The sequence below is a fragment of the Hyperolius riggenbachi genome, chromosome 1 (genome assembly GCF_040937935.1).
Source record: "Hyperolius riggenbachi isolate aHypRig1 chromosome 1, aHypRig1.pri, whole genome shotgun sequence".
In the NCBI taxonomy this organism is placed as follows: domain Eukaryota; kingdom Metazoa; phylum Chordata; class Amphibia; order Anura; family Hyperoliidae; genus Hyperolius; species Hyperolius riggenbachi.
Genome location: NC_090646.1, coordinates 535,305,650 through 535,330,456, shown reverse-complemented (window position 1 = coordinate 535,330,456; position 24,807 = coordinate 535,305,650). Strand labels below are relative to the sequence as shown.

General features: G+C 43.7%; 1 protein-coding gene across 1 annotated transcript in view; it reads right to left on the bottom strand.

The window, feature by feature from the left end:
- The window catches only part of FBN2 (fibrillin 2), a 341,314-nt gene that overhangs the window by 290,082 nt on the left and 26,425 nt on the right, over positions 1-24,807 (bottom strand). Inside the window, exons 4-5 of the mRNA XM_068246690.1 lie at positions 18,111-18,206; positions 8,576-8,671 (exon numbers count right to left, since the gene is read on the bottom strand). Of these exons, the coding sequence (XP_068102791.1) occupies positions 8,576-8,671; positions 18,111-18,206 (192 nt within the window). The remainder of the gene's footprint in view (positions 1-8,575; positions 8,672-18,110; positions 18,207-24,807) is intronic.

Below are 24,807 nucleotides of genomic sequence, written 5' to 3'. Positions count from 1 at the left end.
GATACATGAAGGTCTTGCTGAAGCTGCACCACACCTCTCACAACCTCAGATCAGCAAGTTCTATAAACTTGGTCACTCCCAGAGTGCACCTCAAAAAATCTGGAGACAGAGCCTTCTGTCATGCGGCCCCTACTCTTTGAAACTCCCTGCCACACCCAGTAAAGACAGCACCATCCCTGGAGCTATTCAAATCCAGACTGAAAAGCCACCTGTATAGCCTGGCATTTCCAGACTTATAAAATTCTTCCTCTGTACCACGATGGTCGGAGCCATGTTTATGCGCTTTGAGTCCCATGGGAGAAAAGCGCTTTACAAATGTTATTTGTTGTTGTTGTTGTTGATAATTCCAATTACCGAAAATGACGATTACCGATTCCGTGGATTTCTGAAATCTGATTTCCAATTACCGATTTCCATGTAAAGTCTTTTTTTGTCTTTTTTTTGTCATTTTGTTAATAAAGTTAATCAATTATAATACTTTTGAGTATTGGACCAATAAGCCAATGCAGAATTTTACTGCAGTAATCGGAATACCATGGAAATTTTAGGCAATCACAAGACTCAGAAATACTTTAATTTTGGTGAAAATTTCTGCATTCTTGGATTGGTCCAATGCTTTTAAGTTCTGTTATTGGGCTAAAATTACCAAGTTGCATTAATGCAGACTTTCTGTGGAAATCCGATTTCCGAGATTGATTTCTGAAGCCTGTTTCAGATCACAAATGCAGAAATTTCAATTCCACAGAATCTAAAAGAGAATCCCTAGAAATAATACAAAAACTACTCCTTATATACAATCAACACCCACAGGAGTTAGTCAGGAAGGAACTAGTAGGGGACACCAGCTAGCCTTTCCTTCTGAGCACAGAGATAATCCTGCCTACCTCTTAATAGAACTAGACGAGATAAGGTGATACCTCTGTGCTGTTAAAACAACTTCTACCCTCTTCTCCTCTTGTTCACCTTTACTAACAATTCAATACCAGGGAGTGTGAACAAAGCCTTAAAAGAGGAACTCCAAGGAAATTAATGTAACAAAAAAGTGCTTAATTTTTACAATAATTATGTATAAATGATTTAGTAGTGTTTGCCCAATATAAAATCTTTCCTATCCCTGATTTACATTCTGACATTTATCACATGGTGATATTTTTACTGCTGGCAGGTGATGTCAGTGGAAGGAGATGCTGCTTGCTTTCTTGGCAGTTGGAAACAGCTGTAAACAGCTGTTATTTCCCACAATCCAACAAGGCTCCCACAGTGAGATGTCAGAACCATGATCCTGACATCATACTGTGGGAGGGGTTTCACCACAATATCAGCCATACAGAGCCCCCTGATGATCCGATTGTGAAAAGAAAATGGGAAAGGGGGTATCAGCTACTGATTGGGCTGAAGTTCAATTCTTGGTTACGGTTTCTCATTAAGGAAAACATGACAATTGCTCTTTCATTGGAAGGAAAGTAGATAAAGTGTAACTTCTATCACAGAACACTTCAATGAGGTATAAATAATTTTCACAAGAAAACATAAATGGCTGACAAGTGACAAAGCTAGTGGCCCATATGCAATTAACTTTTTCAACTGAGTTCTCTCATAGGAGATAATTTTCATCTCTAAAACAATAACTTTTCAGCATTTTATATTTGAAAAAGTAACCAAAAGTTGGTGAAAAAATACTATCAAATTTGTTTTGAGTGTTTTCTTGCTTGCTGGGGGTTTATAAGGCATTTTATGACAAGGGCTATATACAATTAACCTTTTTTCCTGAGTTTTCTCCAAGGAGATCATTTTTCATCTTCAATTTAAAATACATTTTTAGCACTTTGCAATGGAATAAGTACCAAAAAGTAGGTGAAAAATTACTGTAAAAAGTATTTAAAATATTTGTTTGCTTGCTGGTGGTTTCAAAGGCATTTTATTTTAAGTTGTGAGAATATCACTTAGGAGAAAACTGGCCTGTATGCAATTTACTTTTTCTCCTGAGTTTTCTCCTAGGTGGTATTTTCACATCTTTTCATAAAATGCCTTTTATACCACCAGCAAGCAAGAAAATACCGTATTTCGCGCCGTATAAGACGCTCCGGAATATAAGACGCACCCAGGTTTAGAGGGCAAAAACCAGGGGAAAAAAAATATACATACTAAACCTGGTGCGTCCATGTTCCAGGAGCGTCTTGTACATGTTCTAGCCCAAATGGTGTCCTTGTGTATCCCCATGTGTCCTGATGTGTGCTCCTGTGTAACCCATGTCTGCCCCATGTGTGTCCAGCATGTCTGCCCCATGTGTGCCCAGCGTGTCTGCCCCATGTGTGCCCAGCGTGTCTGCCCCATGTGTGTCCAGCATGTCTGCCCCATGTGTGTCCAGCGTGTCTGCCCCATGTGTGTCCAGCGTGTCTGCCCCATGTGTGCCCAGCGTGTCTGCCCCATGCGTGCCCAGCGTGTCTGCCCCATGTGTGTCCAGCGTGTCTGCCCCATGTGTGTCCAGTGTGTCTGCCCCATGTGTGCCCAGCGTGTCTGCCCCATGTGTGCCCAGCGTGTCTGCCCCTTGTGTGCCCAGCGTGTCTGCCCCATGTATGCCCAGCATGTCTGCCCCATGTGTGCCCAGCGTGTCTGCCCCATGTGTGTCCAGCGTGTCTGCCCCATGTGTGCCCAGCGTGTCTGCCCCATGTGTGCCCAGCGTGTCTGCCCCATGTGTGCCCAGCGTGTCTGCCCCATGTGTGTCCAGCGTGTCTGCCCCATGTGTGTCCAGCGTGTCTGCCCCATGTGTGTCCAGCGTGTCTGCCCCATGTGTGCCCAGCGTGTCTGCCCCATGTGTGCCCAGCGTGTCTGCCCCATGTGTGCCCAGCGTGTCTGCCCCATGTGTGCCCAGCGTGTCTGCCCCATGTGTGCCCAGCGTGTCTGCCCCATGTGTGCCCAGTGTGTCTGCCCCATGTGTGCCCAGCGTGTCTGCCCCATGTGTGTCCAGCGTGTCTGCCCCATGTGTGTCCAGCGTGTCTGCCCCATGTGTGTCCAGCGTGTCTGCCCCATGTGTGCCCAGCGTGTCTGCCTCATGTGTGCCCAGCGTGTCTGCCTCATGTGTGCCCAGCGTGTCTGCCCCATGTCTGTCCAATATGCCCCACTCCAATATGCCCCCCCATGTGTCTCCTGGTCCCCCGTGCTGCAGTGCATAGCCGCAACTTACCTAATCAATGCTCCTGCGGTGATGTCAGACCTCCGCACTACCCCCCGCTAGCCTCCTCTCCCTCCCCCTCATCTTTCCTGGCCCCCCCTGTGCAGTAATGTATAGCGGCAGCTTACCTTCCAAGCACCCGCGGTGGATGCAGACATCGGTCTCCACGCTACTTCTCGCTCTTGTGTCCGGCTTGTACTGATGACAGGAGGCTAGCGGGGGGGGGGGGGGGGGGTAGCGCGGAGGTCTCCCGCTATACATTACTGCACAGGGGGGGACCAGGAGACGCAAGGGGGATGCGGACAAAAAGGCCGGGAATTCCCAACATGGCGGCGGGTCTGCGCTTCGTATCAGCGAGCGTTCGGAAGTTGGGAATTCCCTGCCTTTGCCGTATAAGACGCAGGGACTTTGTCTCCCCATTTTTGGGGGAGAAAAAGTGCGTCTTATACGGCGACAAATACGGTACTCAAAATAATTTTGATAGTACTTTTCACTCACTTTTAGGTGCTTTTTCAATTGTAAAATGCTTAAGAATTATTTTAAAGAGAATCTGAAAATGATCTGGGAGAAAACCCAGGTGAAAAAGTTAATTGCACATGGGCCTATGAAGGGAAAGGAACTCACAAACGTAATAATTGCATTCCTGCACTATGCTCCTTATTTGTGCTGCATAATGATAGATCATACCTGGCCCATTATTCAATTCACTATTTCTCCTAAATATTATCCTAGGAGATATTTGTTCATCTTCCATGTAAACTAACTTATCAACACTAAGCAATTGAGAAAGTACCACAAATGTAGGTGAAAAAGTATTATCACACTTATTCTGAGTATTTCCTTGCTTGCTGGTGCCTTAACCAGTTCGCCGTCCGGGTACAGTATATCTACGCTCCTTTGGACTTGAGTTCCCCGCCCGGAGCGTAGATATACGCACCCCCCGCTGCTACCGCCGCTGTCCGCGCTCCCTCTCGCACATGCGCACACTCCCGCTCGTAAACACGCCGCCGGCCGCTCACCCGGAGATCAATGAACGGGAAAATCCATTCCCGTTTGTTGATCTAAGCCCCGCAATGATCCGCTGCTTCTCCGATAAGCAGCGCGATCATTGTGAAAAAAAAAACTTTCCTAGCCTCCTAGTACTTCCTGCAAGCGCCCGGACGCTTGCAGGTCGCATTAAACAATAAGTTACTGTTGCCATCTTGTGGCCAAATAGTAAAACTACACCCTAAAGCATTTTTCACATACAAATACATTAGTTTTACACGAAAAATTAATTCCTTACCTCCCACACTCCCCAATTTGTTTTTTTAGTAATTAAAAAAAAAATATTACGATAAAAAAATGCATAAATAGTTACCTTAGGGACTGAACTTTTAAAATATTTATGTCAAGAGTATATAACACTGTTACTCCTGCGTATAAGACTACTTTTTAACCCTTAAAAATCTTCTGAAAAGTTGGGGGTCGTCTTATACGCCGGGTATCATTGATGCTGGGTCATACCCCCTATCCTATTACCGTCTCTCAGATCTTGCTGTTGAGGACTGTAGTGAAGCGGCGCAGGCACATATGTGTGAGATCTGAGAGGCAGAGAGGGAGGTAAATAGGATACAAGGGTGGGCCAGAGGGGTGAAAGAGGTGTGTTTTATGGGCACAGCGCAATCTATTCTTCCATACCGCTCTGATAAACAGGTAGACAAGGAGAGCTGACCAATCCACTTAGGGAGAGGGAGAGCTGATCAATCCAACCAGTCAATTGACTATATACTGTTATATACTTTGTTTGGGCAGCATGGTGGCGTAGTGGTTAGCTCTCTCGCCTTGCAGCGCTGGTTCCCTGGTTCGAATCCCAGCCAGGGCACTATCTGCAAAGAGTTTGTATGTTCTCTCCGTGTCTGCGTGGGTTTCCTCCGGGCACTCCGGTTTCCTCCCACATTTTAAAAACATACAGATAAGTTAATTGGCTCCCTCTAAAATTGGCCCTAGACTACAGTACTTACACTTCATAATATACACATATGGCAATGGTAGGGATTAGATTGTGAGCTCCTTTGAGGGACAGTTAGTGACAAGATATATATATACACTGTACAGCGCTGCGTAATATGTCGGCGCTATATAAATAATAATAATAATAATAATAATATACTGGGTACCACAGACAGTACAGCACCAGTTTATGATTTTTTTTTATTTGGTGTACGTTGGAAGAGGAGTAGTCTTATACGGTGAGTATATCACAAACTCTATATTTTAACTGAAAAAGTTGGGGGGTCGTCTTATACACCCAGTCATCTTATACGCTGGAATATACGGTACTTTATAAACTATGGGCTTGTAATTAGGGATGGACGCAAAGCTGAAAAAACTGCACCTTTATTTCCAAATAAAATATTGGCGCCGAACATTGTGATAGGGACATAATTTAAACGGTTTTATAACCGGGACAAATGGGCACATACATTTCATGGATTTTAATTACAGTAGCACGCATTATTTAAAATCTATAATGGCGGAAAACTGAAAAATAATGTTTTTTTTTTCCAAATGTTTTCCTATTTTCCCATTAAAACACATTTAGAATAAAATAATTCTTGGCATAGTGTCCCACCTAAAGAAAGCCTAATTGGTGGTGAAAAAAACAAGATATAGTTCATTTTATTGTGATAAGTAATGATAAAGTTATAGGCGAATGAATGTAAGGAGCGCTGAAAGGAGAAAATTGCTCGGATGCTGAAGGGGTAAAACCCCTCAGTTGGGAAGTGGTAAAAGGGCATTTTATTGATAGGAAAACTTCTGAGAAAACGTTAATTGCATGTGGGCACTGGTGTCTCTTAGTTGCTTAAGGTGTACCTGAGCTGATATGACATGATAAGATAATACTATTGAAGTTACTGAAAAATAAATTGAAACAAAAAATGTATCTCTGGCTGAGCAAATAATTCTGAAAAAATAAGTTATGGAAGGCTGACAATAAGAAAGTTCTATATAACATTGTTACTACACATATAGTTAATTCTCTTTTGATCTTTTTCTTAGTTTAGGTTTGCTTTAATGCACAGTGTATTCTACCTTTTTCAATAGTTTAGGTAAATATGACTGGCTGTTACAATTTGGTTCATCTTCTGTGGGTTTATTTATTATTCTATCTATTTATTGTATTTATAAAGCGCCAACATATTATCCAGTGCTGGACATTAGTTAAGGTTACAGACAATATTTAGGGGTGACATACAGCAATAAGACAATACAGGAATACATGCAAACCAGATCACGCAGCACAGTATGAGTATAAGGTAATGATTAGTCAGTCACTGGATGGGAGCATGGAGATTAGGCAAGTCGAGTTCACTCAAGAGTTCACTTAGATCCATAGGATGGGTGTACAGTAATGGAGGTGCATGAACAGGTAGGAGACATAAGGAGGAGGACCCTGCCCAAAGGATTACAATCTAGAGGGAGAGGTAGGGACAAAAGGTAGGGGACAAGAGTTCAGCTGAGGGTTTAGAGCACTAGTGAGGGTGGTAGGCCAGAGTGAAAAGGTGAGTTTTGAGAGCCTTTTTGAAGATGTTGAAGGAGAGGGAAATCCTAATGGGGGAGGTAGGGAGTTCCATAGTGTTGGAGCAGCTCTTGAGAGGTCCTAGAGGCGTGCATGGGATTGGATGATGCGGAGAGGGGGGGGGGGGGGTAGTCAGGCGAAGTTCATTGGAGAAGCGGAGTAAGCGGCTAGGTGTGTACCTCTGGGCAAGATTGAAAAAGTAAGTCGGGCAGGCTTTGTGGACAGATTTGTAGGCCAGACACAGTATCTTGAATCTGATTCTGGACTGGATAGGAAGCCAGTGGAGGAATTCACAGAGGAAATCCGCCATGGTGGAGTGATGGGAGGGAGGAGTGGATAATTCTGGCTGCCACATTCATGACGGACTGCAGCGGGGCAATTCGGGTAATAGGGAGACGAGACAGAAGGGTGCTGCAGTAGTCAAGGCGGGAAATTATGAGGGCATGGATGAGGAGTTTGGTGGTGACAGAGGTCAGGAAAGGGCGGATCTTACAGATGTTACGGAGGTGGAAGTTGCAGGACTTTGTGAGGTCTTTGATGTGGGGGGTGAAGGAGAGTGCGGAGTCCAGGGTGACACCCAGACAGCAGGCTTGAGAGGTAGGGTGATTGGTGACAAGGTTAACAGTGACACTCACATCTGGGAGGGCCAGTAATGGCCAGTGTGGGAAGTTTATAAATTCTGTTTTGTCCGGGTTTAGTTTCAGGAACCTAGTGGACATCCAGGAGGACATGCCTGATTGGCAGGAGGAGACCTTGTCCATGGTAGTGGTGGATAGGTCAGGGATGTGGAGGTAGATCTGGGTGTCATCTGCATTCAGATGATAGTTAAAACCCATGAAGGAGATAACCTTGCCAATAGAGGATGTGTATAGGGAGAACAGTAGGGGGCCAAGGACCGAGCCTTGGGGACTCCTACCGAGAGGTGGTTGCAGGTAGAAGAGGTCTCATTGAAGGAGGTTGTGAAGGTGTGGTTGGAGAGGTAGGATGAGAGCCAGGCCAGGGTTGACCAGTTTCAGTTAAATCCATACTTTTTTTTTTTATAAGTAGGTGAACAGCAACTGTGTCTTTTTATACATAGAAAAACCTCTACTTACAAACAATTCTTGTTACAATGTTTCAGAGATACAAACAAAGTTGTCTTCATGTATAAAATATACAATACTGTTTTTGACTACATATTTTTGTTGTTAAATGGTACAGTATTGTATAAACTTCTATAAGTAGTTTAATACACATTAAAAGCACAAAACAACCAAAACATAGTTTATACTAAATGTAATGTATCCACATTTCACCATGTTTATCACAGGACTCAACTTACAAACAAACTTGCTACCACAACACTCTTTTCAGCTGTGCTTAATTAATGTACGATGGTCATACACTCCCTTCACCAAATTAGACAATGGTTGCTATTTTTAGAAACATAGTAAAATTCCAGAACCAAACTCAACATAGAAAGCAATCCACGTAAGCATTTCCTTACACATTGCTTTACAGCAAGCCAATGGTACTAGTCAATGGTGCACATCTGTGTCAGCAATTTCTCCCTAGAGTTAACCTCCCTGGCGTAATGATTATTTCCAGATCTAGATTCTAAAAGCCGTGTAATTTTTTCATAAGCTTTTAGACCCTAAAAACAGAAAGAAAAACATACCTCAGAGAGGTCTGCAGCAGCTCCTGCATAAAACTCACGGGATTACCACCCTGTTCTGTGGCTTTCCGTCCCCAGCTTGACTCAGGATTACCGCTAAGGAGGTTAATACACAACACTACCAGAACAAATTTTCAGAAGAGGTAATATTAAAAGAAAAGCGTTAAATTTCAGGTTAACAGCTTACCTCTCTCACACTGAGGTCCAGTAAATCCATATACACAAGCACACCGATTAGGTCCAATGCAGCGCCCTCCATTCTGGCAGGGATTTTCACAGAGAGCTGAAATATATAATTGTTAAATTACTGAAACATGATAATCTAGGTATTGTAATCCTATGTTGATAATTTTGGTATACCAATAATTTCACTATGTACACCAACGCAGTTTTTATTAACTTAATTGCCTTTAATAAACACACTTGTCAGCATTTGCACAAATCAAATCCAATTGTAGAATCCACTTTTCTGGTGCACATCTTTTGAATTCTTCATGCCAAAGGCTGAAGGGTATACATGTGCACTCGCGGGCATGTATGGTCCCACAACGTGCATGTGCAGGCACATTGAAAAATTGTTGTTTATATAAATGTCCTATTAGCACTAAAGATGCATAGATAGGATGTCTATAAACGTCCATTTTGCAAGAAGTGGTTAAATAGGTCATCCAAAATATCCAGGCATAAGAACCTGGCCGAATTGCATAAAGTGTCAGTGTAGTTAAAGGGACACTGAAGTCAACGGAAAATGGATGCTACTGATGCTCTGGGCCATTTGCAATTCACTTTTCCACCTGAGTTTTCTAATAGGAGATCATTTTTCATCTTTGATTTAAAATAATTTTAATGGTAAAATGTAAAAAGTACTATCAAACTTATTTTGAGTAATTTTTTTCTTGCCTCCTGGTGGTTTGAAATGCATTTTATTGACTGATTTATTGACTTGATTATCAAGTTTTAAAATATCACCTAGGAGAAAACTCAGGTGAAAAAGTGAATTGCATATGGGCCCCTGTCTCTAATGCTGGGAATACACGGCTCGATTCTGAGCTGATAAGATGGTTAGATAGATAATTTCTGACATGTCCGATCACCGTTCGATCATTTTGCCACTTGTTTTGTCATTGAAGTGAATTGAAAAAAGATAAGAAAAACAAGCGGAAGATAAGAGAATCGAGCGAGCAAAACGAGCGGGCGCAGAATTGAGCGCCAGAATCGACCTGTATATTCCCAGCATAACACTTTAAAGCTTTAAACCAGGATTGAACGTTATCCCAATCAGTAGTCAATATGCCCTTTTCCCTGAGAAATCTTTTACCTTTTCTCGAATAGATCAATGCAACTTTTTTTCAGTTAAAGAGGACCTAAATTCTTTCACAGGACAGAAGGAAAACACAGAGAAACCCACCCTATTTGTATTTAGAGATAACAGCCTTTCTAATTCTCCCTTCTCTGCTAGTAATGAGCCACTGTAATTTGAGTTGTAAGATCTGTCTGAACTGTGCCACGGTGTGCCCTTCAGACAGGCTATAAGCAAACACAGGAGAATAACCCTGTAGCCAGCAAATAACTACACTACAACATCTCTATGGAGATCTATAAGCTGTAACAAGGAAATGTTTTTCTATGGAGGTTATTATGCTGTTGCTTATCTTTTAGAGCAGAGAGGAGGTCCTGGGTTTAGGTCCACTTCAACTAATAAAACATATCATTTTAACAAAATCTTTCTATCTACATAATTCTGTTGGTTAGGAGTACAAAATACAAAGACATATCACCCTGGATGACTTAGGCTGTCTGCTGTTCTCCAAACCAGGCTCCGGGCCATTGGAGTGTAATTGTGGAGGTGCGCAGCTGGGGAAATGCATGTGCTGTAGGCACACAACTCAGTTGGGTTGTGGACCTTAAAGTATGTACCCACAACACAACTTTTTGCACGATTTCACCCACGACCGACCTTTTTTTTTTTTTGCATACTGTGTAATCATTTTTGCGATTTTGCAACATGGGTACGCGTGTGCGATTACACAGGTGATTTTTTGGGATGCACTATGATTACAACTGTCAAAGCGGGTCAGATATTTAAGATGCCCGATGACTCCCATGCAAAGAGCCATGATCGTTTGAACTCTCGTTTGCGCCCACGTGAGCCGTCGCTTTTTCCCTCGGTAGGATGATGGATCCGGGTCATCTGGGCAAATTTCAAAATGATTTTGAACTGAACTCCACAGCATAAAGTTAACCTTAACATGTTTGCCCCATCACACTTTCATTGCAGTAGCTACAGCTTTGGTTACAGTATTGTCATGATACCTTTTTCCACATGCTAGGATGGCGGCTGGGCTTGAGTATCCAAAAGTCAAGCCAGATATCTTTTGGGATCCTCAAATAATGGACGTCTATTGAGCTAGATATGTTCTGATGGCAGGCCTAAATATTTTCTTTACTGATAACTTTTGCTTGAGTGGAAGTCCAATTTTATTTCACATTATTATGTATTTTGGAGTGGATCCTACAGACAGAAGGATGGAGACAGGAAAATAATAGGGACAGAGGAAAAAAAAAGAAGAGGAAAAAGACAGGCAGAGATAACGAGGGAGGAGAATTAGAGAAAGTGTGCTTGGCAGGAAAATTAGTCTGCTGTTTGCAAACTATGTTGCAAGGCTTTGGCTCTGACCATTGTTCATTGATCTATTTAGTGTTCATTGTTTATTAGCATTCCATACTTTTGTTTTTGAAAATATGAACTTAGCCTGCACTGAACTTTAGCTGTTTCTATTTTTTATACATTTAAATGAAAACAGGGCTTCATCAGAATGTCTATCCAAAAAGAGCTTAAAACAACTAACACAATGACCTTCTGTCAGTGTTATCCATAAATATAACAAAATATTTTGTATTATTCAAACACCGTTTATAACAAAAATAGGAGCAAAACTAGTAGCAACAGTCTAGTCTATTGTTTTAATATTGAAACCACAGCCAAGCTAAAATCTAGCAATGTTAAGTCTCTCACTTGAAGCTTTAGGAAACAGCCCAGTTTCACACATACGTAGTGTACAGTAATGGAAACATGTGCAGATAAAAGAGAGGTTGTGACCCTTTTCCTGCAGCTGAATCTTTGGAAGCTGTGTTGTAGAAAAGAAAGGTTTTATATTTTACTCCCTTCACCGCGTCTATAGGAGATCAAAAACTTGGCCGAGAACCACACTCAAGAAGTAAAGAGAGCCAAAAGATAGACTGAGGGGGTCACAGATCATAAAAATGAACATCTTACAAAAAGCGCCAGTCATATAAAGTGAACTGTTATCTATGAGTACAAGTAATAAAAACAGTCAAGGGTACAAAGTTCTGATAAATTATACTTGAATATTGTTAATGCTCAGGCTAATGAAATGCATGTGTTGAAATTAATAAATACAGGCTTATTCACTACTATTTCCCTTCCTCTCTATAAGCTAGAAGAAAAAACATGAAATTCTCACATAATAAACTTTTCTCCCGAGTTTTGTCATTGTTGCCCATCTTGATTACAAAATAACTTAATCCATCATAAGTCTCCGCCCAGAACCTATCCCCACACTCAAGGGGGTAGTTACCCCCCTCTCCTCCTGGACACCATGCCAGACCGAAGGCCATTTTAACTTTAGCCATAATTTGTGCAAACATTTCACATTTTTGCACAAATAACAATATTTTTGAAAATATATGGCACGGAAAAAATAATTTTCACCAATTTTATTGAAGTCTATGGGTATAATAAACATACCGTATTTTTCGGACTATAAGACGCACTTTTTCTCCCCTAAAACTAGGGGGGGAAAGTCAGTGCGTCTTATAGTCCGAATGTGTGGCCAGAAGTACAGTGCAGAATGCGTCTTTACAACTTAGCCGATCCTCTTGATTCAGCCCTGCGCTCCACTTAATCTCTGGCTAGGTGAACACTGCTCTGGCCCGCTCTGTCCTCCCGGCAGTTCGTGCACACACTCCATTAGGCAGCTTGTCTGCTTCACCGCCCGATCCAGCTGCCCATTTGCCCATCTCCAGCCAGGATCCCAGTGCCTCGGGACGGCTCGCTCTGTCCTCGTGGTGGTTCCTCCACTTTATGCTGCATGTTTCACCGCCCGATCAAGCCGCACGCTCCTTCCTCCTCATCCATCCCCAGCCCAGGTCACAGTGCCTCAGCCCGCTCCATCCTCTGGGCAGTACGTGCAATTGCTCGATTACTCAGAGTCCCGGTGGTCTTTCATCACCTGGTGGCGCACACTTGAGAGGAAGTACAGTAATAGTCCTAACCACCGCTTCCGGTAGTACAGACGGGTAGTGGGGAGAGAAACCGACCGCTGTCACCGGGACTCTGAGTAACCGAGCAATTGCATGTACCGCCCGGAGGATGGAGCGGGCTGAGGCACTGTGACCTGGGCTGGGGATGGACAAGGAGGTAGGAGCGTGTGGCTTGATTGGGCGGTGAAACAAGCAGCATAAAGTGCAGGAACCGCCATGAGGACAGAGCGAGCCGGCCTGAGGCACTGTGATCCTGGCTGAAGCTGGGCAAATGTGTGGCTGGATCGGGCGGTGAAGCAGACAAGCTGCCTAATGGAGTGCGTGCACGAACTGCCGGGAGGACAGAGCAGGCCAGAGCAGTGTTCACCTAGCCGGAGATTAAGTGGAGCGCAGGGCTGGATCGGATTAATGGAGGAGTGAGTGCAGGATCCGGCAGACCGACGGAGGGGGCTGTGGCATCCTGGCTGGAGATGGATCAGAAGGTGAGAGGCGAAGTACAGTTTGGAGTGGGTACTTATTTGCGTAATCTATAAATGTGTGGAATGCTGTTGATTCCTTATCTCCCCAATGGCAATTTTCTTTTATGTAAAGGTGTAGATGAAAGATGTTTGTGTTGGTTTAAAAAAAAAAGTTTGTGCAATCAGAGGTTGTAATAGCATACCAATAAAGGTGTATTAGGATTTAAGTATTTAAAGTGAAACCTTGACAATCATCTTTCAGAGTGGCCCTTCTGTTTACTGATAAATTAGACAAATGTGGTAGACAGAATGGTGGGAATTCACAGCTTGGGCGGGGGGGGGGGGGGGAGAGAGAGAAGCTCTAAAAGACGCCCCTGCTCCATGGACGCACCAGATGTAGTTTTTTTTTTCCCCTGGTTTTTGTCCTCTAAATCTAGGTGCGTCTTATGATCCGGAGCATCTTATAGTCCGAAAAATATGGTAGTTTTGCACAGATGAGTATACATATGCAAAAATGTGAGGGCATACATACAAAAACACTTTTTTCCAAGTTCAAAGAAGCCATGAGAAAACATTTTCAAGAAAGTTCTTAATATTGTGATAATGCGTATCTTGAGAAAATTCCAAAATTTTTGAGCTAAAATACAATTTCGATGCAAATATGACTCCTGTTTGCCAGGGTCCGTCTCAGATCTCAACAATGCCAAGAATCCAATCTCACTTTTATGAATATTATTTACTTTGGCCTATTTACAAGGTATTCAAAGGTTTTCAAGTAAGTAAACACAGAGGCAGAGACGTATCTGATTAATACAGTGCCTATAGCAAACATTGTAATTGCGCCCCCCACCCCCTTTAAAAATAGCAGGATGCTGATTGCAGTTAGTGGCAGGGTGCTGGTTGCATGCAGGGGCAGATGGTGCTGGTGCAGTGTGCTGGTTGCAGGTAGTGGCAGGGTGCTGTTTGCAGGTAGTGGCAGGGTGCTGGTTGCATGCAGGGGAGGGTGCTGGGGCAGGGTACTGGTTGCAGGCTTGGCCGGGGTGCTGGTGCAGGATGCTGGTTGCATGCTGGGGCAGGATGCTGGGGCAGGATGCTGGTGCAGGGCTATGGTTGCATGAAAGGGCAGCGTGCTGGTGCAGGGTGCTGGTTGCAGGCTTGGCCAGAGTGCTGGTGGAGGGTGCTGGTTGCATGCAGGGGCAAGATACTGGTGCAGGGTTCTGTTTGCAAGCAGCGGCAGGGTGCTGGTGCAGAGAGCGTGCTGGGTGCAGGCAGGGCAGGGTGCCATTACAGAACTGAGATCAGCAGCGACCAGTATGTAAATGTCCTTCTATCTCCCATGGTGACTCTCTTGGTGCTGCCTCCGCCTGAGCCCCCTTCGCCGTTCAAGTATCGCATCTCAGATCAGCAGCAACAGCATAGACAGAGGGCACACATGCTACCCGTGCTCAGTGTATGTAATCCAAATGTGGAAGTGACCAATGATGTCATTTCTGCATTACAGACATCGGGCGCGGGTAGCATGTGTCTGTCTCTGTCTATGCTGTCGTCGGTTATCTGAGGTGTGATACCGTGAAGGAGAGGGGGCTCAGGCAGCGGGGGCATCACAGAGGGGAGGCAGCTAGGCGGGTTAAACAGAAAGCCCCCTTCGCTAGATATCCTCTCTCACCCATGGTGCAGGGGCGCCCCTGGGACTACCCATCGCTGCACCCCTCTAGATACGCCTCTGCACAGAGGAGATTACAGATTCCCATGAGACAGCCAAGCTCAGACGTGTAACTAGAGAGCATTCCTCTGACTTTTTTTTTTACAGAAATGATATTATTGGACTCAATATCAGTATTGGAAAGATTTAACATTATGATAGAGTTTAGGAGTTTTTCAGAGACTCACATTTTAAAGCAGTAAAAATAACACCTGCAGTACTGCCAGATCAAGGTCTGTGCATAGAAGGAGACCATTGAGGCAGACCCTAGTGGACACCATACAGAAGGTCTTCTTAACTCAAAATTTTAGAAAAGCACTGTGCTTTCCTTTAATCTTACCTCTTCAAGGGCACTCTGTCCCTCCTGGCTCCTTAAGACACTTTTTTTTAATGTTATTTTATGTTCTGTAGCTATAGTTTTAGCATACGCTATTTACTTAAAGAGAACCCGAGGTGTGTTTAAAGAATATTATCTGCATACAGAGGCTGGATCTGCCTATACAGCCCAGCCTCTATTGCTATCCCAAACCCCACTAAGGTCCCCCTGCACTCTGCAATCCCTCATAAATCACAGCCGTGCTGTGAGGCTGTGTTTACATCTGTAGTGTCAGTCTCAGCTGCTCCCCCGCCTCCTGCATAGCTCCGGTCCCTGCCCCCGTCCCTTAACTCCAATCAGCAGGGAGGGAAGAGATGCAGGCGGGGACCGGAGTTCTGCAGGAGGCGGGGAGAGCAGCAGACTGACACTATAGAGATAAAAACAGCCAGCTCTGACAAGCTGTTTGTCAGCAGCGTGGCTGTGATTTATGAGGGATTGCAGAGTGCAGGGGGACCTTAGGGGGGGTTGGGATAGCAACAGAGGCTGGGCTGTATAGGCAGATCCAGCCTCTGTATGCAGATAATATTCTTCAAACCCACCTCGGGTTCTCTTTAAGCAGCATTAATATGTTTTATATTCTCTACCATTATATATCATTCTCAATAAACTAAAAATAAGTGAGTAAAGGTTGAGGCCACACACGTTCTGAAGGACACTGACTGGAAAAAAAATACTTTTGCCAACCCTGGTGGGTGGCAATAAAAGCTCAACAAGCTGTACAATTAAATCTGATAGTTTTGCTGTTTGGCACTGGATTTTAACAGAGAATGGCTGTCTGAGCCCATTATTGGAAGACAGAATATTTGGCCAGGTAGTACATGTATTCCATTATTATGTTAGTTTTGAGTAAATGTATTTTCTATCATGTAAAAAATGTAGCGTGCCAACTATACCCAGTTTCCTTCAAGTATTTATTAGAAAGAAACTCTTGCTGCTCACGTACAGCTCAACCAAGCTCTACAGCATAGAAATCTAACTACAGACACCCCTGGCTGAAGTCAAATAAGAAAAAATTCTAAGAGGAAATGCCATAATCTTACATTAATTGACAATGATCTGCAAAAGATCTCCTACAAATATAGTCTGTCCAAGTTGATGCGGCATAAAATTTGTCTGTACAGTGATTGTTCCTAAAGCCATGTACTCACATCCTGGATGGACCTTCAAGACTTAGGAGGCTAGACAGGGCTTCCTATGGCTAGAATCTAGCATGTGTGCTGTGTGGATTGTCTTGGCCAAGGGCCTTTGTCTCCCACCTGCTCAGTGCCAATCCGTCATGCGCCCTCAGCCCTCCTCTGTCAGCCCTCCTCTGTCAGCTTTCCCTTGCCCTCTTAGGTCCCTCTGACCCATCTTGATCCCTGCTCGTCAAAAGTCCTTGTAAAATGTCATTCAGAATGATCACAGCAGTAGATATTGCTCATCTGTACATAGCTTTACTATTCTAACAGTCCAGCGTGGTGTTATGTTGTTTAAACAGGCAAAAAAAAATAGATCAAATTAAGACAAAGCTATCAGTGAATGCTCTTATCTCAGCTAAATAAAAGAAGAAGTTAAAGCCTTGTACACATGCCAGATTCTCAACAGAAATGGCCCAACATGGTGTAAATGTAGCGTCTTTATAGCAGCCCCCAACCACTCTTGAAGCCTGGGCCAGCAATGCGCCATGTTGGATTGACTTGGCTAAGTGCTGCCGAGAGAATTGTTCTCTCCCTTGCCCAACCACTTCATTGCATGCCACTCCATTGGACCCCCACCCCTTCACATTGGCCATCCCAACCCCTCTGCATAGCCACACAACACATTGCTAGTCTGGAGGCTGGCAACTCTGTATGTGTATATGAGGCTTTGCTGACATCTTACCCCACCTTCTTTTTTGCACTATTTAGGGCCAGTTTACACGGCATCTCAGTCAAATACTTTTGTGAAAGCATGCACAAAAATCTGACATCATCAGACAAATTTTGGTGACTTCCACCGAAACACAGAAATGCAATGTTGCTTCTAGGGTCAGCTGAAACAACAGGAAAGATCGGGATCAGAATGTGGCATTTGGTGCAAATGAAGGTAAATGGCAGGGAACTACAACACAGGAGCCCATTAACTTGAATGGGCTTTGCTGTAACGATGGGTGCCGCGGCTGGTGGGAAACGATGAGTAGACACCAGTGTGAAAAAGCCCTAAAGCCTTGAATGTCTACTTACTTACATTGGCTTTTTGCATGCTATGCTACTGTATGCTATGCAATGCTATGCTACTGGGATAAACCACCACTGTAACAATGACTTCAGTGCCAATCTGTGGTAGATGATAGACATTTAACTAGTTATATATAGTGCCATGGGCATCCGCAGAAAAATTTACGGGGAGGGGGGGAGCGGGCAAAAAAGGGGGGTGGTCATGGCCATGGATCGGGATGTGAGTGTGGTCAGCGGTGGAGCCAAATTTACATGAACTATGGTGGGACATTAGACTAGGACTATGGTAGGGATTAGATTCAGCTCCTCCAACACAGGTGTCCCCCAGTTTAGGTAGTGACAGGGAACCCCTCCCCAGTTGATGCAATGTGATTTTGTCTACTTGTTTGTTGTGAACATTTTTAAATGTTGATAAATAAAGAACCTTTAAAAAAAAAGGATTCTGGCAAAGAAACCAGTGGCATCTTGATTAGCAATTAATGCTACTATACACAATACAATAATATTGATCATATGTTTATCCTACCCTGCAATTGCATTGTTACCTTGGAAAAACATGATCCAGGAAAGCATGCTGAACCTCCTGTGCTGCTGGATGCTACGGCAATCTCATGGCCTGCCTTACTTTTACTCTTAATTATATACTAAGAAAGGCATAGTATTAGAAATGAGAAATGAGTTTTAGAAATGAGATTGAATATACTTACGTTGCCCACAGTGTGCTCCAACATAACCCTTCTGACAGCGACACTGATCATCAACACATGTTCCTCCATTCATACATCGGATACTACACTGAGGGACTGTAAAAGTAAGTCAGATGTTACAATTTGCATCCTATCCAAAGAACTTGCAGTGCAGCCTATGCACTATATGTCGTCTCAGTTTTACACATATTCCCCATTTCCTATAGTTTCCAATGCTGGATTAAATATTTGATGCAGTTATTTTATAGAAATTGATATGGTTATCCATTTGACCAAAATCAGATTTTCAAGACTAGATTGGTGATACCTTTACTTGCATAGCTTTCCTGCAAAATTGTGCCTAGCTAAATCATAAAGCCATGCCGTCCAGAGACTACAGTACATGCCGTCCAGAGACTACAGTACATGCCGTCCAGAGACTACAGTATATGCCGTCCAGAGACTACAGTATATGCTGTCCAGAGACTACAGTACATGCCGTCCAGAGACTACAGTACATGCCGTCCAGAGACTACAGTACATGCCATCCAGAGACTACAGTATATGCCGTCCAGAGACTACAGTATATGCCGTCCAGAGACTACAGTATATGCTGTCCAGAGACTACAGTACATGCCGTCCAGAGACTACAGTACATGCCGTCCAGAGACTACAGTACATGCCGTCCAGAGACTACAGTATATGCTGTCCAGAGACTACAGTACATGCCGTCCAGAGACTACAGTACATGCCGTCCAGAGACTACAGTACATGCCGTCCAGAGACTACAGTATATGCCGTCCAGAGACTACAGTATATGCTGTCCAGAGACTACAGTACATGCCGTCCAGAGACTACAGTACATGCCGTCCAGAGACTACAGTACATGCCGTCCAGAGACTACAGTACATGCCGTCCAGAGACTACAGTACATGCCGTCCAGAGACTACAGTATATGCCGTCCAGAGACTACAGTATATGCTGTCCAGAGACTACAGTACATGCCGTCCAGAGACTACAGTACATGCCGTCCAGAGACTACAGTACATGCCGTCCAGAGACTACAGTATATGCCGTCCAGAGACTACAGTATATGCTGTCCAGAGACTACAGTACATGCCGTCCAGAGACTACAGTACATGCCGTCCAGAGACTACAGTACATGCCGTCCAGAGACTACAGTACATGCCGTCCAGAGACTACAGTACATGCCGTCCAGAGACTACAGTACATGCCGTCCAGAGACTACAGTACATGCCGTCCAGAGACTACAGTACATGCCGTCCAGAGACTACAGTACGTCCAGAGACTACAGTACATGCCGTCCAGAGACTACAGTACGTCCAGAGACTACAATACATGCCGTCCAGAGACTACAGTACATGCCGTCCAGAGACTACAGTATATGTCGTCCAGAGACTACAGTACATGCCGTCCAGAGACTACAGTACATGCCGTCCAGAGACTACAGTATATGCTGTCCAGAGACTACAGTACATGTCGTCCAGAGACTACAGTATATGCCGTCCAGAGACTACAGTACATGCCTTCCAGAGACTACAGTATATGCCGTACAGAGACTACAGTATATGCCGTCCAGAGACTACAGTATATGCCGTCCAGAGACTACAGTACATGCCGTCCAGAGACTACAGTACATGCCGTCCAGAGACTACAGTACATGCCGTCCAGAGACTACAGTATATGCCGTGCAGAGACTACAGTATATGCCGTCCAGAGACTACAGTACATGCCGTCCAGAGACTACAGTACATGCCGTCCAGAGACTACAGTACATGCCGTCCAGAGACTACAGTATATGCCGTCCAGAGACTACAGTACATGCCGTCCAGAGACTACAGTATATGCCGTCCAGAGACTACAGTACATGCCGTCCAGAGACTACAGTACGTCCAGAGACTACAGTACATGCCGTCCAGAGACTACAGTACATGCCGTCCAGAGACTACAGTACATGCCGTCCAGAGACTACAGTACATGCCTTCCAGAGACTACAGTATATGCCGTCCAGAGACTACAGTATATGCCGTCCAGAGACTACAGTACATGCCGTCCAGAGAATACAGTACATGCCGTCCAGAGACTACAGTACATGCCGTCCAGAGACTACAGTACATGCCGTCCAGAGACTACAGTACATGCCGTCCAGAGACTACAGTACGTCCAGAGACTACAGTACATGCCGTCCAGAGACTACAGTACGTCCAGAGACTACAGTACATGCCGTCCACAGACTACAGTACGTCCAGAGACTACAGTACATGCCGTCCAGAGACTACAGTACGTCCAGAGACTACAGTACATGCCGTCCAGAGACTACAGTACGTCCAGAGACTACAGTACATGCCGTCCAGAGACTACAGTACGTCCAGAGACTACAGTACATGCCGTCCAGAGACTACAGTACGTCCAGAGACTACAGTACATGCTGTCCAGAGACTACAGTACATACCCTTGATTCTGTGTTAATGGCTTCTTGGCAGTGGTTTGAGGAAGAGCTATCCTAACTCTTGGAAGACATGCATAGGATGTGGCACTAAAGTTTTCTACTTTTATATAAATTTGCAATAGTGTACATATGTGTTATATTATTGTGGGCCTGTTTTCACCTAAAAAGAGCTTGAACTGCAGTAATTTAAATGCGAGGTAAAACAACATGTAGAATATTGGTACATTTCTTGATATTTTACTATTGGGCATTGGGTATTATGATATTAGAATATATATTTTGCTATCACGAATCCAACCCTAGTCTCACAATAGCCCTCCTTGTACTAATGCTTAACCCTAACTGACCTTCCCATCCCCCATACTGCAATATCCACTAATATCAGAGCCACTTTCAATGCTTAACTCGTGCTCCACCCATATCTGCACCACCAAATTCTGAAATATTTAGGTGGTGCTGGCCTTGGATATTAAAAGGGACTCTAAGCACCTCTCATGTGCATGCCATTAAGCCAGACTACTTCCAACAAAGTCGTGCTATGACCCCTCTGGAGGAGCCGCCTCTTGCAATGGCCATGCATGTCACTTCCTCTTCCTGCTCCATTTAGTGATGCACTTCTCTAACAGAGAACACAGTGGTGACCCGGAAGTTATAACATAGCCAAGATGGCAGCCGCGATTTTTAAATTGAAATCGAACGAAAATGATTTAGTGTAGAACAGTGATTCAGGCATGAAATGAAAGAGGAGAGCACAAGCTACAGAAAGTTATGGATCTTTAAGTACTTTTCAGTCGGGTCTTAAAGTCATGCTGGAGTCTTAAAGGCATGCTTATAAGAGGTGCTCAGAGTCCCTTTAAAGCGAGCCCCCAATGTAAAAATAAAACCTACAAAATCAGTACAGGCACCAGAAATTATAACAAAGCACGAGGAAAAAAATGTCTTAAAACTCACTAATTGAGACATAAAATTCAGGTTTTGTTGGATAATCACGCCCCCCTTTTAAAAAACTGCCATGGCAGATTTCTGGATTTGCAAAGACTGCAAAGAAGAGATTGTGTCATCTGTGGGTGGGAGGAGCCTCATAGTGTGGCCTCAGGGGGACTCTGCTTCTACCTGTGCCACTGAGTTAGCCTATCTCAGAAAGGAGAGATGAAGAGAGAAGTAGTGCAGTGTCAGACACAGTGGGCCATATGCAATTAATTTTTTCACCTGGGTTTTCTCCTAGGTGATATTTTTAAACTCGTCAATAAAATGCATTTTAAGCCCCCAGAAGGCAAGAATATGCTCAAAATAATTTTAATAGTACTTTTTCACCAACTTTTTGGTACTTTTTTAGTTGAAAAGTACTGGAAAGTTATTTAAAATCAAAGATGAAAAATGATCTCCTGGGAGAAAACTCAGGTGAAAAGGAGAATTGCATATAGCCCAGTATGTTCCATTCCAGATCTGCCTCAATGTTTTCCTGCTCCTTAATGACGTAATCAGCCATTGTTGTATTGGGTAAAAAAAAGGGGCAGTAGTTATAGAAAATGTAATTCTAGAGCCTTTTTCGCTTTGGAATTTACAGCAAATGTCCACCTTTAGTAAAAAGGTTTCATTTGGGAATCGGCATTCAGTTAATACTTAACCAAAAACTCTTGGCCATGTAAGTAGAAGTAAAATCAGATATCATTATAAGAGTCTAAGACTTAAAGGGAACCTGAGACAAGAGGGACATACAGGCTGCCATGTTTATTTTCTCTTAAACAATGCACATTGCCTGGCTATATTGCTTACCCTCTGCCTCTAATACATTTAACCAGTGACCCCGATAAGTATGCAGATAAGATGTCTATGACAAATCTGACAAGATTAGCTGCATGCTTGTTCCAGGTGTTTGATTTAGACCCTTCTGACCAGAAAGATCATCAGGACTGCCAGGCAACTGGTATTGTTTAAAAGGACATAAATATGGCAGCTTCCATAGGTCTCACACCTCGAGTTCCTTTTTAACTACAAGACTAGTTGTGGACTGGTGACTTCTGATTATTACAAATGTCTTAAGTTTACTTTTCCAGCTCCCATAAGCCTGTACTGATCTTTGTTCAGGACTGCCAAACAACTGGTATTGCTTAAAAGGAAATAAATATGGCAGCCTCCAAAATGTCCTCACTTCAGGTTCCCTTCAGGCCCCTTTCACACTAGGATGTTTTCATTGCGCTGTGTTACCCTTTTTTGGGTAATGCTAAAGCAATGAAAGTCTATGGGACATTACATACCTGATGTGGTGCGATGCGCCGCAAGTATCGTATCGGACGCAAATGCATCAGCGCGTTATGGGTCAACATTCACAGCGGTGTGTTTTGACCAGAAGTCATGAAACACAATTGCACGGCAGATATTTTTTTGCAACCGTGGAGGTGTATTTTTTCAATACACTTCCATCCAATTCGTATTTTGGCCACCGGAAGTGAGAGCTAAAGAGCCTCACTTATAGTTTGGTTTGCTGCCAAAAATTACATTACCGCGGGTGCATACAAGACCTCTTTTTAGCTTTATGGTTATCCCGTCACACCTCATCCAAAACGCTGGCTGCTAGTGTGAAACTGGCCTCAAGAACAAACACAACACGTATTTTCAACGTGCTGTAGCAGCCCTTATCTAAGACTAGCTGATGACCCGGCATGGCCTGGGTATGTATTTGGCTGGCGTTGGCTCCGCCCACTTTTTAACACACAATTACTGAATTACTCTGTGACCTAGTTTGTGAGTTTTGGGGTCTTTGGCATCAAAAATTTGCATTGAAATGAAACAAATCTGATTGGCTGTTTGTGGCTTCACCCCCTTTTCTGCATTTGAACCCCACTCATCCAATGGCCAACTGTACCAGGTCTGAGGCTTGTGTCATTAACAGTGCAAGAATTACAGCAATTAAATATTCCCCTTGAAAATCAATTTTGAGAATTTTGATTGGCTTTTGTAGGCTCCACCCACTTTTTTGAATATTAATCCCAGTCACCCCGTGACCAACTGTGCAAAGTTTGAGAACCCTACTAATAACAGTGCAAGAATGGCTGCAATTTCCCAGTGAAATTTGTATTTGTCTCCACCCACTTTTTGGTTAGGAGGATAAAAAGTATCCTATATGTTATTCCAGTTAATGTACTATGTGTGTGCCAAATTACATTTAAATCTGTTCAGCCATTGTTGCGTGATTGAGTAACAAACATTCAAACTTTCGCATTTATAATATTAGTGAGATATATAAGCAAGCTTCACCAATGCACAGGCAAATACGAAAACACCAATTCAGATAGCAAAGGAAGTCAGCTATAAGTAGTGACCATATATTCTGGCAGCTCTATAAGAAGCTGTGATGGGGCTCTAATACATGTGAGAGATGAAGCCACAGGGAGGGTAGTATTCAGCTAATAAGAGAGAGCTATTCACTACAATACTTTTTTTTCTTTTACATTGTATAAAGTAACTTCCACCTGAAACAAATTTCCATTCTATGAATAGGTCATTGTCTGGTAGTATGTAGGAGCTTTGTTTATGAAATACAGGGGTAAAACATCTGCATATTTACAGTAAAAGTTATTAAAACACTAAAACTTAAGCATTTAATAAAGGATTTCTTAAAATAATGACACATTTCTTTCCCAGAACTAGCATGCGCTTTTGGCATGATGCACATCCTGGTGTGGGTGGTATATTGGATAACGGGCTCCTTTGAAATGAAAGAAATACACAGATGCAGACTAATTGCTTCTAAACAGAACCTTTAAAAGGAATCTTTTGTAAAGCTAAACACTGACTTTAGAAGTACAGTATTCTCTGCCTGGAAACCAGTTTCATGCTGCAAGTGATGTCACTGGCTTGGAAACAGCCAATAGGCTGACTGTATATGTAAGTATAGACTGTAGACTTTTGTCAGCAAAACTATGCTTTAGTCCAGTGGTTCCCAACCTTTTCCGGCCCGGGGAACACTGTCTGACCAAATTTTTCTCCGGGGAACGGCGCGGGGGGGGGGGGGGGGGGGGGGATGCGGCCCCCGGGTGTTTGCGCGACCTAGTCGACAGTGCCGTGCGCAGCAGGCTATGGGGGGGCCTGGGGTGCGGCTGCATAGCTAGCATAGTTTCCCCAGTGTAGGGAGTTTAGTTGCCTCAGTGTAGCTAGTATAGTGCCCTAGTATAGTGCCCCAGTATAGTGCCCCAGTATAGCCAGTATAGTGCCCCAGTATAGCCAGAATAGTGCCCCAGTATAGCC